Source organism: Dipodomys spectabilis, unplaced genomic scaffold (assembly GCF_019054845.1).
Source record: "Dipodomys spectabilis isolate Male_0828 unplaced genomic scaffold, ASM1905484v1 ptg000002l, whole genome shotgun sequence".
Taxonomy (NCBI): domain Eukaryota; kingdom Metazoa; phylum Chordata; class Mammalia; order Rodentia; family Heteromyidae; genus Dipodomys; species Dipodomys spectabilis.
Genome location: NW_024870679.1, coordinates 29,216,053 through 29,235,878, shown reverse-complemented (window position 1 = coordinate 29,235,878; position 19,826 = coordinate 29,216,053). Strand labels below are relative to the sequence as shown.

The 19,826-nt window shown below is 35.5% G+C and overlaps 1 protein-coding gene across 1 annotated transcript in view; it reads left to right on the top strand.

Moving 5' to 3' along the window:
• The window catches only part of Msh4 (mutS homolog 4), a 72,738-nt gene that overhangs the window by 26,720 nt on the left and 26,192 nt on the right, over nucleotides 1-19,826 (top strand). Inside the window, exons 7-11 of the mRNA XM_042684862.1 lie at nucleotides 2,718-2,890; nucleotides 6,792-6,859; nucleotides 12,195-12,269; nucleotides 14,410-14,474; nucleotides 17,624-17,793. Coding sequence (XP_042540796.1) covers nucleotides 2,718-2,890; nucleotides 6,792-6,859; nucleotides 12,195-12,269; nucleotides 14,410-14,474; nucleotides 17,624-17,793 — 551 coding nt within the window. The remainder of the gene's footprint in view (nucleotides 1-2,717; nucleotides 2,891-6,791; nucleotides 6,860-12,194; nucleotides 12,270-14,409; nucleotides 14,475-17,623; nucleotides 17,794-19,826) is intronic.

Sequence of the window (19,826 nt, the reverse complement as noted above, 5' to 3'; positions counted from 1 at the left end):
ACACTTTTGCTCTTTTTACCTTTGTTTTAAAAAATGTGTTTGTACTGAACAATGAAAAACAAAAACTCAGTTTTCAAAACTGGGTAATGGTCATTAATAGGAATTTCTCCAAAAAAGATAAACAAGTGGCCAAAGGACATGAAAAGATGTTTAATATCATTAGTCATGAGGGAAAGGCAAATTAGGTTAGATATCCCTTTTTACCCACCAGGATGTGGGCTGAAATTACTGATTTTCTGTTGTGTTATTATGACCTGGGGCTGGGAGGGTGACTCAGTGGTAGAGTACTTGCTTCATATGCATGAGGCCCTGGGTTTGATTCCTCAGCATCACATAAACAAAAAAAGCCAGAAGTGGCGCTGTGGCTCAAGTGATAGAGCTCTAGCCTTGTGCTGAAGAGCTCAGAGGTAGTGCCCAGGCCCAGAGTTCAAGCCCCATGACTGACAAAGAAAAAAAAGTTAATGACCAACTGTTAATTATTACTGTTTTACACTCAGTTTTACCTTTTCAGGCTTATATTTCATCAGTATTTATAAGCTTTGTTTGAGTTCCTGCTATATATTAGGAACCCAAGTGTTCCTAATACATAGAATTTTAAAAGACTCTACAGATTTTAAGATTCTTAATATAAAATTTAAAATTGGATAATATAATGACTAACATCTATTTTCCTCTTCCGTTGCATCCCAAATACAATGATATTGTGAACTTCTCTTGACTCAGAATTCAGAGTCTGAACCTGAAGTGATCAATCTGAATGATCAATTCCAGATCACTTCTTATTACTCCTGTGTCTGCCACTATAATCCAATTCTCTTTAGTCTTGTTGGACTAAGAAAACAGCCTCTTTAACTTGTCTTTCTGCCTTCTTCTTTCCCTACTACAATGAGTTATTCTCAACAAAACATCCTGAGGGTTATACTTTTAATTTAGAAATCAGGTCTTCTAACTTCTTTTAAAATCTGTCTTAAAATGGAATGCATAGTTTTCACAATGGCCTATGCGGACTACTATATCCTGCTCTCTGTTGACTTCATCTCTCTCCATTCTTTATTCTCTACTTGCCAAGATTTCCAACAGTTTCAATCTTTTTTTCTGGTTCTGGAGACTTTCTAGGCTCTCTGATACTTCTTTGGAAACCTTGGACAAATTACTTAGTTTCCTTGTGCATTAGTTCTTTTTTTGCAAAATTTAAATTTTATTATAAAGGTGAGGGGTTATGGTTATATAAGTCAGGTAATGAGTACATTTCTTTTTGAACAGTGCTACTCTCTCCCTCATTTTCTCCTATTTTTCCCCCCTTCTGACCTGCCTCCCCCCTAGGTTGTAAAGTTCACTTCCAATATGGTGTCTAGTGAGTATCACTGCTGAATTGGTTCACCCTTTGGCCCACTGTTTCTGTGGTTCCCCTTTTCCACCCCAAATCAGATAAACTTAAATACAAGACAAAAGGTACAGAAATTTAAAAAAATACAGTGATAAAAGGAAATAAACCAAAGGGGGAAAAAACAAAAGAAAAAAGAAATAACTGCAAAAAGTACAATAAAGAACCCCTTGTTTCCATTTCTTGGGTTCATTTCGATAAGCATCATTTTCTCTGGTTGTATGCACATAGCTATTGAGCCATTAGTTCTTTTAGTTATAAAGGGCTAATGAAAGCATTTACCTCATACTGTTGTTGGGATTAAATGAATTGACACATATAAAGTGCTTAGGGCAATACCTGGTACATACTAAGTGTTTAAAATGTGATGGCTTCTCATTATGTCATGATTTCCACACCATAGTCTTGTATTCTATCTCTTCTTTTGTCATTCGGGTTTTAATTCAACTGTCAAATAAAAATATTTTTCAGTCAGCCAAACTAATCTTCTGGTTAATTCTCTGTATGCAATTTTTGTTTTCTATTAACAGTTTCTGTACATTTAATTAAATTTTCTTTAGATTGTATGTTTATTTCCCCCTATTCTTTGAGTTGTCCATGCATAAAGAGTAAATTGGTAAAAAATTATTCAGCCACTAACTATACTTTTAAAAAGTCCATGAGGGTAGAAATCATGTTTGTCTTGTGTGTTCTTAGGTTTTGAGTATTATAAGAATTGAAGAAATATTCATTGACTATTAAAATGAATTTTCTATTTTGTACACATTATTATTGTCATACAAAAGTCTAATGAAAAATACATATTGACAGTAGTTCATTTCCTAAATTAATCACTTAGAAATTACTGAATTTTTTATTACCTTTTTTATTGTGAGAATACCATACTGAATTTTTTTACTTGTATTCTTTTCTAACGTCTTCATTTGGGACAAGATGATATGTTGAATACTTGTTTTTATAAATGTAAAAATCTCTCTCCTTTAAGGGTATATTATTGGTATCTTACAGTTACTGGTGGAATGGAGAACTTTATTAGTGTGAATATTGTAACTGATCTACAGAAAAAGTCATTTTGCATAAAGAGATACTGTTGATTCTTAGTAACGAAAATGTGGTTCATTGATTGACAGCATATTTGGGAATGCACTCCAATGCAGGCTTTCAAGCTTTAGGTTAATCTCACTGCATTAGAATTCCTATGTAATGTAGTATGTGTTTAACTCTAAGAATCACTGATAGAAGCTATAGGATGATTTAATTGCAACATTAAAATGCAGTCTCCTTGTATTTCTTTATGTATACATAATGAAATTCCCAATTTCTCTTTTCAAAGGAATAATCACACTCTCTTTGGTGTTTTGAACTACACTAAGACTCCTGGAGGGAGTAGAAGACTCCGTTCTAATATATTAGAACCGCTTGTTGATATTGAAACTATTAACATGAGATTAGATTGTGTTCAAGAACTACTTCAAGATGAGGAACTGTTTTTTGGACTTCAGTCAGGTAAATTAATATTGTCTACTTCTATAAATACAAACTATTAAACATACAGTCCGTTTGGTTGAGATACTTTTCTAAGTTTCTTAAAGGCTAGCAGTAAAGGTGTATATACTTAACATTTTTGTATGGAAATTATTTTTCTGAAAATTTCCTCTGAATTTTGTAATAAATAACTTCAGAGATATATTTTGATTTTTAATTTACTGTATAGTATTCTTTATTCTCTGGTTTCTTTTAGTTGCCCTTTATAATTTGCTTTATTTTATTTTATGTGGCCCTGGGGATTGAACTCCAACCCTTTTGGTGTTCGTTGTTTTTCAGACTGAGTTTTAAGGTTTTGCTTGGGTACAGTTCTTCTACATTTGGCCTTACATGTAGCTGGATCTACAAGCACACACCATCCCTTCCAACTATGTTGAGATGAGCTGAGCTCTCACTGTTTTTGCCCAAGCTGTCTATGAATCATGATCCTCTCAATGTCTTTGTCCTGAGTAGCTGTAATTACAGGTGTGAACCACTTCAACTGACTGACACTTGTAATTTTTTTTCTTAGTAATCTTCAAAGAAGAAAACATTTGTACAGACTAGGTAATTTGTATAAACTACGTAATTATTAACAGATGACTATTCACCATAGCCAAAATATGGAATCAGCTCACATGCCCCTCAGTGGACAAATGTGGTATATATACACAATGAACTTTGCTCAACTACTAGAATGAATGGTATTGGCGGAGTGCCGGCAGATCACACCTGTAATCCTAGGAGGCTGAGATCTGAGGATCATGGTTCAAAGCTAGCCAGGACAGGAAAGTCCACGAAACTCTTCTCTACACTTAGCCACCAGAAAACTGGAAGTGGTGCTGTGGCTCAAATGGTAGAATGCTCACCTTGGGCTGAAGAGCTGAGGGACAGTGCCCAGGCCCAGAGTTCAAGCCCCACAGCTGACAAAAAAAAAAAAAAAAGGAAGCAAGGAAGGAAGAAAGAAGGAAGGAAGGAAGGAAAGAATGAACAAAAGAAAGAACGAATGAACAAACGAAAGAAAAAAAGAAGGAAGGAAGATATTGTACTATTTGTAAGGCAATGGAAAAACTTGGAAAAAATTATGTTAAGTGAAGTAAGCCAAGTTCACATTTTTTTCTCTCATTAGCAGTAGATAAGAATGTATCTATAAATCTATAAGTAAACACACTGGGTGGCATGCAAGCAGTTCTAAATGAATTAACTGAATTATAATAGATGCTGTAGAGAGCTCAAATAGTGCAGTAACTCAAAGCCTAATGAAATAAGCATGGAACAATGGGTATTTCCAAGGGGGTGGGGCTAAGGCAGGAGGGACATATAATGTAGGGGAAAGAGAAAAAGAGTGCAGTCAAGAATTCATTGTATATACCACAAGATTAAGAAACACAAGGGAACCAAAGAAGTGAAGGACCTCTATGATGAAAACTTTAAAAACTTGAAAAAGGAAATACAGAACTTAGAAAGTGGAAAAAAACTCCCATGCTCCTGGATTGGAAGGATCAACATCGTGAAAATGGCAATAGTTCCCAAGGCTATCTACAAATTCAATGCGATACCTATCAATATTCCAACCTCATTCTTCAAGGAAATAGAAGAGGAAACCCAAAAATTCACATGGAACAAAAAAAGACCCCCAAATAGCAAATATGATCCTTAATAGAAAGAACAGTGCTGGAGGAATATCAATACCAAATTTCAATTTTTTTTTTTTTTTGGTCCGGTAGTGGGGCCTGAACTCTGGGCCTGGGCGCTATCCCTCAGCTCTTCAGCTCAAGGCTAGCGCTCTACCACTTGAGCCACAACGCCACTTCCGGTATTTTTCTTTTTGCTTATGTGGTGCTGAGGAATCGAACCCAGGGCCTCAGGCATGCAAGGCAAGCGCTCTACCACTGAGCCACCTTCCCAGCCCTCAATACCAAATTTCAAACTCTACTACAAAGCCATAGTAATCAAAACAGCTTGGTACTAGCACAAGAGCAGACCTCAGGACCAATGCAATAGAATTGAAAACCCAGAAATGAACCTAAAGACCTTTAGCCATCTAATCTTTGATAAAGGAGCTAAAAAAAATAGAATGGAAGAAACCCTCTTCAGTAAATGGTGCTGAGAAAATTGGTTATTCACTTGTAGAAAACAAAAGCTAGATCCTTATATAGCACCCTGCACCAGAATCAACTCCAAATAGATTAAAGACCTCGGAGTCAAAGCAGACACTGAAAACATTACAGGATGGAAGAGGAGAAACCTTAGGTCTCCTTGGCACAGGCCAAAATTTTCTTTAAAAAGACCCAGAAACACAACAAATCAAAGAAAGGATGGACAAATGCGACTGCATGAAATTGCAGAGCTTCTGCATGGCATAGCTAGCAAGATCAATAGAAAGCCCACGGATTGGGAGAAGATCTTCACTAGCCATACAGTGGTCAAGATCTCATATCTAAAATATACTTGGAACTCAAAAAATTAAATTCCCCAAGAACAAATCCTCAAAGAAACAACTGCCCAATAAATAAGTGGGCTAAAGACTTAAAGAGAAACTTCTCTGAAGAGGAAAGAAGGATGGCCAATAGACACATGAAATACTCAACCTCTCTAGCCATAAAAGAAATGTAAATCAAAACAACATTGAGATACCACCTCACCCCATTTAGAATGGCTATAATCAAGAACTCTAATAACAACAGGTGCTGGAGGGGATATGGACAGAAGGGGACCTTACTGCATTGTTGGTGGGAGTGTAAACTTGTTCAACCATTTTGGAAAGTAGTATGGAGGTTTCTCAAAAGACTCCACATAGAGCTCCCCTATGACCCAGCAATCCCACTTTTGGGCATTTACACAAATGATCACAAACAAGACCATACCAGAACAATTATGTTTATTGCAGCATAAGCCATATTTCCAACCAAGTCTCACAAATATTTTGCCTGGATTAGCCTACAACCACAATCCTTCCAATGTCAGCCTCTCAAGTAGCTTGAATTACAGATGTGTGCCACTATAATTGTTGTTCATTTGTTTTTTAAAAGCACTGGAGTTTGAACTCAGGACTTTGTGCTTGCTAGGCAGACTATCACTTGAGTCACACCTCTAGCCCTGGAACTTCTTTATTTAAATGTATTCATCCTCATTTTCTGACCATGGTACTCAATAGTTTTTGCCTAGAATATTTCCTCTTCCTTCCCTGAAACTTTCTCTTAAGCTACAAGTTTGTCCTTGTTGTTGTTGTTGGTGGTGGTTGTGGGTCTTGAACTCTGGGCCTGGGCACTGTCCTTCAGCTCTTCAGCTCAAGGCTAGTGCTCTACCACTCAAGCCATGGTGCCACTTCCGGTTTTCTGTTGGTTAATTGGAGATGAGTCTCACGGACTTTCTTGCCCAGGCAGGCTTTGAACCCGTGATCCTCAGTAGCTAGGATTACAGGCGTGAGTCACCAGGGCCTGGATACAGTTTGTCCTTTACTATTCCAGTTTAGATGCCACTTCTAGACACCTCTCTGACTACCAAGTGTGTGTTGGATATCATGTGATGGCATTTTTCCTACAAGTTTCCTGTAGTATTTTGTTAATGGTATTTATCTTGCTATATTATAAACACATGTTTTGTTGGATTATTTTAATATAAAGCTAGGCTATAACAAGTGTTCATATTTTTAAACTAATGACTTACTGTTGAACTGTATTGTTTTTGCCAAGATAAAGACTATCTCATATGATGGGACTTTAATTGGTTCTTTTATTTCAAGTACATGTACAAGAGAAGACAAAATAAATAGTGATTGCCATTAGAACTGTCCATTTTATCTCTTAAGGATCATATTTTGTATCATATATATTTTCAGTTGTACCATGAAACTTAAATACTCATGCTCTTTTTGTTTCAGTTATATCAAAATTCCTTGATACAGAGCAGCTTCTTTCTATTTTAGTCCAAATTCCAAAACAAGACACGGTATGACTACATATGCATTTTATGTTATTCTATGTTATATAACTTATCTTGATGTAATGTAACAGTGGGAAAAATGGTTTCAGAAAGTACCTGATATCTGGAGGATTTTAATGTTTTTAAGAAGAAATTTTAAAAATTTGTACAACACAAATTCTTTAAATAGTTGAGGAATTAGCATATTTTCATTAATCAATATTTAGAAAGTGACAGGTTTTTAAAACTTAGACTGTAAACAATTTGTATAATAGAAGATACAAAGAGTAGAGATTGTTCTCATAAATGACTATCATGGGAGAGGAAATGAGAGTACTGAGGGATGAAGATGATTAAAGTATGTGTTATGTATATATATATATATATATATATTTAGGTATATGTATGTATATTTATGTATATGTGTACACATATATACACACCCACATGATAACACAATGAAACCCACCGAACACTTGGAAAAGGAGGAGGAATTGAATTCTGTAGAGGAGGCCTGCTACCATCAGTCTGCTATCATGGGACTTGTAGTATTTTACTCCTTTTCCATTATTAATAACTATTCTTCGCCAATAAGAAACATGTGTCCTAATATATTGCTATATTTGATCTCTTTTTTATGTATGTGACCAATCTCTCACTGACACTCCCTTTTCCATGCAGATACCGTCTTTATTCTGCCTATATTCTAGTACCCCACATTGAATTAACTCTTATATAGAAATCCTTCTTTCTTCTCTTGCACTCTATACTACATGAAGTTTACCTCCTATTTAAAAGCTTTCTTCAGCCTACTTGGGATCCCAAGCCTATACTAGGCTTCCTTTCTCACCTTGTATGGATATTTTTGTGGGTCTGTGAGCTCATATACCCTGTGGCGCAGACTTCCAACTTGGGTATCCTCATTATGCTCCAGTACTCTCCATAAGCTGGCTTTTACTTTCTGTTCCACATCCAGGAATGCTTTCTTCTCCCAATGTACTTTCTGAAAATAACAGCTTGCACTGTGTATATTAAAATCAAGTAATTTCTGCATGTATTGAGATAGAGTCTTTCACTTTGCTTTTGAATATGCTCTTGCTAATCTGGTATGTAACAATGTTTTTGAAGTTATTAAATGTTTTAGAACTTTCAGAGACTTAAAGTTGGTAGGCAGAAATGAAATAGGTATCCAGATGTTTTATACTCATAAACTGACATATGTTGAATGGTAACCCATTTGTACAACTACTTAAAGAATGTAAAAATAGAATAAAATATGGATAAGCAAGTGATTGTACTTCCTGGCTCAGTCACTCCTTTTACTTATGCTCTAGATCCCTTGTCTTTTTGCCTATTCCTACACAGCAGTTTAGAGTCTGGCTCTAGCCCACTCTAGGTTTTTTGGCTTCTTTTTCTTTTTCTTTTCTGAATTTACCCTACTTTTGTTTCTACCACAAAACACCTTGTTTTTAAATGATATCTGTAATTCCTTTCTTTTAGCTCCTAACCTGTTATGATCACTGCCACCAATGAAGTCAAGGCCACCATCCTCAGTGGTGTTGGTCAGTGGTCTTTAAGGTGATCTAGCAGCAAAATTTCACACAGATGAACTCTTTTTTGGAGTGTTTTCCTCCTTTACTTTCCAGAAAAGCACCTCCTTTTTAATTGCTATTGACCTATTTCTTATCATCTTTAGAAATTTAAAAATACTGAATAATAATATACATTAAGAATTATATAAGCCGTGTGCCTGTGGTTCACACCTGTAATCCAAGCTACTCAGGAGGCTGAGATCTAAGGATTGAGGTTCAAAGCCAGCCCGGGCAGGAAAGTCTCATGAGACTCTTATCTTCAATTAATCACCAGAATACTGGAAGTGTCACCATGGCTTGAGTGGTAGAGCCCAGGCCTAAAGTTCAAGCCCCACGGCTGACAAAAACAAACAAGTAAAAACAACTATATGAAACAAAAACGCATTGTTCACTGGCTTATCAGAAAGTGAACAATAACCTAGGTAAGGAAACATATTGCCAGTAGTTCAAATCTTCCCTTCTCTTTACCCTTTAGTCTCTTCCTCCCTCTTTTTAATGACTACTTTCTTGTTTTCTTCATAATCTAGTTTTACCTGTTTTCCCAAAAATCTTTACATATAAAGGATCGCTGTGCATGTGTGTGTGTGTGTGTGTGTGTGTGCACGTGCGTGCGCGTGTGTGTGTGTGTGTGTGTGTGTGTGTTGATACTGGGGGGCTTGAACTCACCTCTTGCTCATCTTTCTATTGTTTTATTTTATTGTCTTCTGTGATTTGTTTAGCTTCACTTGTAGTTTGGTATCTTCTTCCACTTGTAGTTTGCTTTGGCACTGAGTTTTGTGGTATGGATGTTGCTCATGTGTCACCCACACCTTGTTGATATTCACTTTTGTGCAAAGGAAGTTTTCATATTGGAATCTGCTGAGTTTCTCTTTTGCGTACTTTTGCTGGTTAGAGTTGAGACCAAAGGGCATTAGGGAGATGATGTTCTTGGCAACAGCTCCTATCCTTTAGTTAATAGGAATTAGAGATTTAATTACCCATTTGGATAACATCTGGACTATATTTTATAAAACATTCTCTGTACTATTTACCAAAGGTCTCAGTGGGATTGAGGTTACAGTACCACACAAGGGTAGCTTGATCATTAATGCAACCTTGCTTAGTGTCCTTTTTTTCCCGTCTTACTTACTCTGTCTTACTTATTGCTGAAATTACTTGTCGGATAGATTATTTTCCTTCAAATTCTAGTTCTGAAAGATGTCCAGAAGAGTCTGGTTTGATTTATTAGTATCTTTTGATAAACAGAAAGTCTTAATTCCCCCCTCCTTTCAAGGCTGAGGATTAAACCATGTAAGTCAAGTGCTCTACCACTGAGCTACATCATCAGTGTAGCATTAAATTATTTTTTGAAAGTAGACGTACAAAGGAGTTTAAATTTCAAATGTCAGCTTATAAGTACAATTCTGACAACTACTTCATGTAAAGGAGTCTGGTTTATCATGGTTTTTTTCTTTATAGTTAGTGCTTGTCATGTTCTACTTAAGGAGTCTTTACCTGTCCCATACATCTTGATTGTACTCATGGACTGTAAGTTATGGAGGAGAGTGAATGGTAACTCAGATACAATGATGCCATTAAAAGAAGATTTTGATATCCAAGAGGAAAGGGCACAACCACACAAGGAAGTATCAGAGACAGAAAGAAAAGGGGGAAAGAAAGCAAACTTTTATCACCAGTGGTCAAGTAGAGATGACTCTAATAAGCAGCAACTGGACCATGATGTTAAAGTTTATGATTGAAGGGTATGTAGTATGATTGTGTGTGTGTGTGTGTGTGTGTGTGTGTGTGTGTGTGTGTGTGTGTGTGTATGTGTGTGTGTGTGTGTATGTGTGTGTGTGTGCATGCGCACACGCTAATGCTTCAGCAAAGGTTAGACTGTAGAGTATAAACAATTTTGGCTATCACTTGGGCTGTGTGTTTAACAGATAACCAAATCATTAGTTACAAATTAATAAAAGTTAGAGTATCTGAGGCCTTGAAGTTATCCCTATTTTTATATTATGAAGTTTTATTGTTTTACCTTTTTATCTTTAGACCAACAGTCTACTTGAATTATGTTTTGTCTGTAAGATAAAAGAAAAGGCCACATTTCTTTTTCTTATATGCATTCAGTACTGTGCTGTTATCATTTATGGAAAAGTCCTTTCACTACTGTATGGTAACAAGCTTTTACATAAAGCAAATGCCCATATATGTTTGGGTCTGTTTCTGTATTCTTTATTCTGTTTCATTGGCCTTTCTATTTGGTGGTAGTAGTCTAGTTTCCTTTATTTTCCACATTTCACTTCCTTTTGTTCCCTTCCCTTCTCCTTTCCTTATATCTCCTTCTCTCTTTCTTTCTCTCCTTCTCTCCCTCCCTCCCTCCTTTCCCTTCTCCCTCCTTCCTTTCCTCCTTTCCTCCTTCCTTTCTTCCTTCCTTCCTTCCCTCCTTCCTCCCTCCCTCCCTCCCTTCCTTGCTTCTTTCCTTCCTTCCTTTCTTTTTCCCTTCCTTCCTTTCTTTCCACATACTATGCATCCCAGGCTGTCCTCAAACTCATTACATATCCCAGGTTGTCTATAAACTCACAATCCTCCTATCTCAGCCTCCTAAGTGCAGGAATTATAATTATGTACCACCAAACCCAGTTGGCACAGTTTCTTAATAGTCCTTGAGCTTCTCTGTGCTCAAGGCAAGCACTCTACCACTTGAGCCACCATGCCACTTCCGGCTTTTTTTCTTTTTGCTTATGTGGTGCTGAGGAATCGAACCCAGGGCCTCATGCATGCAAGGCAAACGCTCTACCACTTTAATAGTTATATTTATTACAAGTTGATATTTAATGTAGTAATCACACCTTGTTCTTTTTCAAGAATGTACTGGCTAATTTTGGATCTCTCTTTTGAAGGTAGTGATGATAACATCTTGTGTTTAGCAAATTTTATTTAATTTTAAACTGACAGTTTCAGAGCTGCATTGTTGTAAGAGGATATGAGATCACCTCTCTTGGAATTAATGACATTTATTATAGTATTTCTTATAACTTGGGCCATATGGTCATAGCAACACTACATAATACTGGGGATATAGGTCAGGGGAAGCTCAAAAGAAACACACATACAAATACATTATATCAAATATCCACTCTTACTTCTTCTATCATTATTGATAAATTAATACATTCATGGGACCATTCCTCATTTCTCAGATTGAATAGCACTGCTCAGGTCTGCACAGAGTCCAATTAAATTCATAAAAATGTATTTGTATAATGTAAAATATGATTAATTTGAAACTACCAACAATATGAATATTGTTGAAAAGCAACTTGTACATACAAGAATTAGTGGGGAAAATTTGTTTTTCTGTATCTATGTGGGAGATTCAGATCCAGCCTTTGAAATGTCTTTCTGCAGATATTTGTGTGTGTATGTGTGTGTGTGTGTGTGTGTGTGTGTGTGTGTGTGTTTCAGTTAGTTTCTTGGTGCACCTCAGGACTGATCCTTGTATACTTTTGCTATTATAGCTTAAATTCAACTCAAGATGCTAAAACAGAAATGAAAGTTAGATATAATGATATAAATTCTTCGCATTGTCCGACTTTTCTAAGATTAGTGTACTAGGCTTATTATCATGAGTCAGTAATTCCTCATCATTCTCTAGGCTGCCATCCTTGCTAAGCTTTTACAAAAATATGTGGAATGCAACAAGAGTTGAATGTTAAAGGGGAAAACGAATTCTTTTATTAAATATTTATGATACAGTATCTACATTTGGATTTTTATCTTTACAGATTAATGCAGCTGAATCGAAGATAACAAATCTAATATATCTAAAACATACCTTAGAACTTGTGGAACCTTTAAAGGTAATTTATATGTGAATATTATACAAAACATGTTAGGCACTATTTTTAAACTACTTATTTAGAAAATAATATTAACTTAGAGGAAGTTGTGAGACTATCCAATGAATTTCTGTACTTTTCTCTATACATATAGCACATACACAAATACATTGTCTTTATTGTTAATGATTATTAAATCATTTGGAAGTAAGTTACAGCATCAAATACTGCAATATATCTTCTAAGAACAAGGATGTTCTCATATAACCACAGTGTAATTTTCATATTTGGGATTTATAATGTAGGTATAATACCATTATATGATGTACACCCTATAGTCAGTTTTTCAGTTGTTTTAATATTCTCTTTTTGGGGTGGGGGTCTGGTCGTGGGGCCTGAACTCTGGGCCTGGGCACTGTCCCTCAGCTCTTCAGCTCAAGGCTAGCACTCTACCACTTGAGCCACAGCACCACTTCCGGCTTTTTTCTTTTTGCTTATGTGGTGCTGTGGAATCAAACCTAGGGCCTCAGGCATGCAAGGCAAGCACTCTACCAATGAGCCACCTTCCTAGGTATTGTTTTAATATTCTGTAAAGCATTTTTCCCCTGATACAGAGTTCAGTCCATAACCATGTATTGTTGAATTTAATGTCTTCAAACTTTCTTGTTTGGTTGTGGAGATATGGTCTTGCTAAGAAGTCCAAGCTAGTCATTAACTCATGATCTCCTTGCACCAGCTTCCTAAGAGCTGGGATTACATATACTTCTATGCCCACTGATAATATTTTTTTTTCTTTTTTTGGTCAGTTGTGAGGCCTGAACTCTGGGCCTGGGCACTGCCCCTCAGCTCTTCAGCTCAAGGCTAGTGCTCTACTACTTGAGCCACAGTGCTACTTCTGGCTTTTTCTGCTTATGTGGTGCTAAGGAATTGAACCCAGGGCCTCAGGCATGCAAGGCCAGCACTCTACCACTGAGGAGTCACCTTCCCAGACCCCCACTGATATCTTTAAACCCTTAAAATGGAAAAGTTTCTTTTCTTTCATTCATGATATTATCATTTTGAAGATAAAACAACTTTTAGACAGTTGGTAGGAATACAAAAATCTGACTAGTTTATAGAAATGTTCACAACATTCATCTTTTCTATTTTTTGGGTGGGGGGGAGTGCTGGGAATTGAACATATGGCCTTGAATATGCTGAATGCACGATGTACTGTAGAGCTACGTCCCCAGCTTCTGCAACATACATCTTTTCATCTTGTAAAACAACTTCTAGAAAATCTGTCTGAAAAAGCTATTAAGAAATGTTGACCAGTCTTATTTCTGGTGATGACCATTGCTATATTATATATTAGTGAAAAACTATAGTTAGACTAAACTCCATTTATTAGAAGTAGTGCCTATTTGATTTTCACAGGATGGGATTGCTGCAAAAATTCTTCATATTCATGCTATCGTATTAAGTGGGGGGAAAAGAAGTACATATGATATACTATTTTAGAGTATCTTTACTAAGGTAATACAACTATGAACAATTTAGTTTTTTCTCTGGGTTTCTGTGAACTTTCTAAATTTTATCAGGATGTATAATTATTTTTCTGTCCCCAAACAAAAACGTTATAGATATTGTCTAAAATCACAGTATAATAAGAGGCAAATGTAAAGTTAACTATGAGTTCTCCTCTTTTCTGTTTATTTAGTTAGTGATCCCTTATAATATCAAGCAAAATTAAATTTCATTTCCTACTTTTAGCATATTAAAATGGAGAAATCGCTTTATTTATAAATATACAAAGCACTTTTCTAGTTAAATATATTTCTAGCCCAAATCTTAGAATTATGTAGAGAGAAAATTTATAGCAGTAGCCCACTTCTGTTATTAATTGGATGTTAATTATTAGAAGATTAGAAAAATAGAAGGCATAAAAATGAAACACTGGATTACACTTACCAACCAAATACTTTTAAATCTAGAAAATACAATTTGCCTAAAACATTTCTATGAAATAGAAATACTTCAAATATTTCTGCGAAGATAAAAATGAGAAAATGAATCAAGGAAGTGTCTGATAAAGTATAAACTATTAGTTATATAAACTACTATGCTTAAATAATATTATAATTTGTTATCTTTAACTATTTTTATTTTGTTTCTTTCATAGATGACTCTGAAGGACTGTAGTACAACTTTATTAAGAGCTTACTATGGCTCCTTGGAAGACAAGAGGTTTTTGTTACTTGTTAATAAAATAGATATTCTTTCCTATCTGATTATCACTGATTTTAAAAGCTTCAATCCTATTTGGATAAAAATTACTTGAATCTGTTTCACTTATTCATTAAAATTCTAATTATAAATTTCATTTGCAAGAGGAATAACTAGACTAAGAGCACATTGATTAATCAGTAATGACTGATAGAGTAGCATAAAAATTGAAACTCATGTACAAATTTAGTATTTCCTGTTTTAGCCATGGCAAAATGTACACATATAAAAACATACTTTCTTTGTTAAACCATGAAAGGCCTAATGTAGCCAAAAATAATAGTTTTGCATATTTAATAGGAGCTAGTTACAGTTTAACTTTATTCATGTTAAATTGTTAACAGTCACACTCAGGTTTTTGCTGAACAAAAAGATTTTTTATGCTTAAAATTATTTTATTGATTCAAGATTTATATTCTCTATAAGGCCACATACTAAGTTAATAATAAAACCAACTTAATTACATATAAAATACAAAACAGAATTTGTAGATAGCCTTGGGAAGTATTGCCATTTTCACATTGTTGATCTTTCCAATCCAGGAGCATGGGAGGTTTTTCTACTTTCTAAGTTCTGTTTTGATTTCCTTTTTCAGGTTTTTAAAGTTTTCATCATAGAGGTCCTTCACTTCTTTGGTTAAGTTAATTCCTAGGTATTTTATTTTTTGTGGGGTTATTACGAATGGAGTTGCTTTCCTTTCAGCCACGTTTTTCTCATTGTTGGCATACAGAAAAGCCATTGATTTTTGAGGGTTAATTTTATACCCTGCTACTTTGCCAAAGTTTTGAATCACCTTGAGTAATTTGGGAGTAGAATCCTTGGGATTCTTTAAATACAAGATCATGTCATCTGCAAAGAGGGAGAGCTTTACTCCATCTTTCCCTACTTGGATCCCCTTTATGTTTGCATCTTGTGTTATTGCTGTAGCTAGGCAATCTAATACTAGATTGAACAGAAGTGGAGAGAGTGGACATCCTTGTCCAGAGGAGTCAAAATTACATGGGCAAGATAACGAGTACATTTCTTTTCAAGCACTATTGCCTTCTCTCTGTTTCCCCTTCCCATCACTTCCTATACACCCCCAACTCCTCTCACCTGATCCTCCGCCCCCCCCACAAATTTGTAAAGTTCGTTTTTCGACATAACGACATATTGTTGTAATTGGTCTACCTGTATCCCTAGTTAAACAATTTGTTTTTTCCCTTCCGCTCCACAAATTATACCAACATCAAATACAGGGAAAGCAGCGGTTATACCCTGTGAGAGGGACATACAAAGTAACAAAGAAATCATCTTATAAATATGTTAGAAACAATTGCATGAAAGAAAAAAAACAATTTGAATACTGTGTGTTCATTTTTGTTGAATATCATGAACATTTGAATTTCCTTTCTAATCTCTTCCATGACCCACTCGTGATTCAATAGTGTGTTGTTCAGCCTACATGTGTTACAGGACTTTCTTTGGTGGCTCTTGGTGTTGAATTCTAATTTTATTCCCTTGTGGTCTGAGAGAATGCAAGGTATAACTTCAATGTTTCTGAATTTGAACAAGTTTGCTTTGTGACCTAAAATGTGGTCTATTTTGGAAAATGTTCCATGTGCTACTGCGAAAAATGTGTATTCTGATGCTATTGGGTGAAATATTCGGTAGATGTCTGTTAAATCTAGTTGATCTATGCAGTTGTTTAGATCTGCAGTTTCTCTGTTGAGTTTTTGCTGAGTTGATCTATCTAGTGGGGATAGTGGTGTGTTAAAGTCCCCAACAATCAATGTCTTTGCATCTATGTGAGATTTGAGGGAAAGTAGTGTTTCTTGGATAAATTTGGGTGCTCCGTTGTTTGGTGAATAGATAATAATATCCTTCTGAAGGAGAGAGCCCTTAATTAGTATGTAGTGACCTTCTTTATCTCTTCTCACTAATTTTAATTTGAAGCCTATTTTATCTGATATTAGGAATGCAACTCCTGCCTGTTTGCGGGGGGGGGGCATTTGCTTGGTAGATTTTATTCCAGCCTTTCACTATCAAAATGTGTTTGTTTTTATGGGCAAGTTGTGGCTCCTGAAGGCAGCAGATAGAAGGATCTTGCTTTTCAATCCCACTAGACAGTCTATATCGCATAATTGGAAAGTTAAGTCCGTTAATGCTTAGCAATAGGACTGAGAGGTATTTGGGAGTTCCGGCCATTTTATTCACCTTCTTGGGGGCTGCGGCAACTGGGTTCTTCCTATGGTTCTTGGATTCTCAGTTTGGGTGTGTTTTCTTGGCCTTTATTGTGGTCTTGTTGGTTTTCTATGTGTAGGACATCTTTAAGTATCTTTTGTAGGGCTGGTTTGGTGGAGATATATCGTTTCAGTTTTTCTTTGCTATGGAAGGTTTTTATTTGACCTTCAGTTATGAAGGAGAATTTAGATGGGTACAGTATTCTTGGTTGATAGTTGTTTGTCTTTAGGGCATGGCATATATTATTCCAGGCTCTTCTTGTTTAATTGTCTCTGCTGAGAAATCTGAGGTGATTCTAATTGATTTCCCTTTATAGGTGATTGATCTTTTCTCCTTGAGAGCTTTAAGGATCTTTTCCTTGGTCTGAGTTGATCCTGTGTGGATTATAATGTGATGATGGGAAGTCCTGTTCTGGTCTTGTCTATTTGGGGTTCTAAACACTTCTTGTATCTTAATAGGCCTATCTTTTTGCATGTTTGGGAAGTTCTCTGCTAGGATCCTGTTAAACAAATTTCCTAGATCATTAACTTCTAGGATCCTGACACTACTCTTGATAGGTAGTGTGAAGTGTTTGAGAGAATGATCATCAAGACTAATTTATAATTCTTTAGTTTTTACTCACAGACATGGTCTGTTATGTATGATCTGGAAGATATATTTATACATTTTAGAACTGTATTTAATGGTGTCATATTATTTTAGAATAGTCCTTACTGATGAAATAGTTTCTTTTCACCATCCTAGCTCTAACTTACATAATTATAAGTATTTATTATTTATTTTCAAATAACTTTCAACAAAATTTACTATCATTAACTATGATTCAAATTATAAATGAAAGTAGCTGTTTGACTTATTACATGTGATTTTTTTAACCTTAATTTTAGGTTTGGGATCATACTTGAGAAGATCAAAACAGTGATCAATGATGATGCAAGATATATGAAAGGATGTCTGAATATGAGGACTCAGAAGTGCTATGCTGTGAGGTCTAACATAAATGAATTTCTTGATATTGCTAGGAGAACCTATACAGAGATTGTAGATGACATAGCAGGTAATTTATCTGAGAATATTTTCTGTTTTTTTAGGACTAAGACAATCATTAGTACATGCTGTGCTTTTTCACTGATGATAAACCACTAGCTATGCATTGTTTTTTTTTTAAATCACAAAACTGCTAATTGCTCTTAATTGCTACTTAAGGAACCTCACTTTTTAAAAAAATGTAAATGTCAAATGTTACAGTGTATCTTTTTTTCATACAACACTGTGTTAGTTATATGAACTATACAGGACTATCATTACTCAATTTTCCATTGAGCCAGTCTAGTAATTCCATTTTTTCCAATTTCTTTTTTAATATATATTTTTATTGTAAAGATACTGTACCGAAGCTTCACAGTTACATGAGTAAGGTAATGAGTACATTTCCTATCGAGCATTGTTACCCCTTCCCTTGTTTTTCCCCTTACCATCCCTTCCCTCCCTACTTCTCCAACTCCTTCCCCCCACCTTTCTACACCCCCTCCCACCCCGTGCCCCAGAAGTTTTAAAATTTGTTTTTAACATAGTGTCTTATACATCTCATTGCTACAATGGGTCAACCTGTATCCTTATTTCAGCATTTTGTTATTTCCTTTCCCCTCCCTAATTTAGAAAAATGTGTGTGTATATATATATATATATATATATATATATATATATATATATATATATGTATATATATATAAGATGCAGGGCACTGGAATCAAATACAGTGAAAACAGGGGTCAAACTGTAGGGGAAGAACATCAAAAGAAACAAAAAAAAATCACATAGTACATTATAAGTACATTAAAACCAACAGCAGCAAAGATAAATCTCCTGTGTCCCTATCTTGGGGTTCATTTCGCTTAGCATCATCTTATATGGTCATATATACATAGCATTTGACCTTTTCTGCTTGTCCTAGACATAAAGAGAGACTTCTCTGAAGAGGAAATAAGAATGGCCATTAGACACATGAAGAAATATGCAACTTCTCTAGCCATAAAAGAAATGCAAATCAAAAGAACATTGAGATTCTACCTCATCCCAGTTAGAATGGCTGTAATCAAGAAATCTAGTAACAGATGCTGGAGAGGATGTGGCCAAAAGGGAGCCCTACTGCATTGCTGGTGGGAGTATTCAACCACTCTGGGAAGCAGTATGGAGGTTCCTCAAAAGACTCCACATAGAGCTCTCCTATGACCCAGCAGTCCCATTTTTGGGCATTTACCCAAGCAATCACAAACAAGGCCATACTAAAGCTACCAGCACAACTATGCTTATTGCAGCATTATTCACCATAGCTAAGATATGGAACCAACCCAGATGCCCCTTAGTAGATGAATAGATCAAGAAAATGTGATATATATATATATATATATATGTATATATATATATATATATATATATATATATATATATATGCACACACACAATGGAAATTCTGTGCCTCCATCAGAAAGAATGACACAGCCCCATTTGTTAGGAAAAGGAAAGACTTGGAAAGAATTATATTAAGTGAAGTAAGCCAGACCCAAAGAAAAATAGGTCCCATGGTTTCCCTTATTTGCATCTAGTAATTCTTTTAACAAGGATTTACTAAACTCTTATTATATATGGAAATTAATCTGAATAGTTGGAATACATAGTGACTTAAAGTCCCTGTCCTTATAGTTTATATTATGTGGATGAGGCAGACAGTAAAGAAGTAAACACACTCACAATTCACGTGTATGTTGTGTAATATACATGTATCAATAATCAATAGGTATCAGTCAGAAGAATCATGTAATTTCACATGGATATAAGATACATGAAGGAAAATAAAGGTTAGAGGAGTCAGAGAGTCACTGGAGGGTCTTCCATAGAGGAAGGGAAAGTTTATAGTAGATAGAATACTCTGAGGAGGTGTTCTACTCACTCAGAGTAGTATAAACTGAAGCACAGAAGATTAAGGTGACCTCAAAATATGAGTAAGGATAGAATATGACATTTCTTTACACAACTAATAAGAGATAAGAACAAAAATGTAGAGAGGGAAGTAGCATTTATGTGTACCAC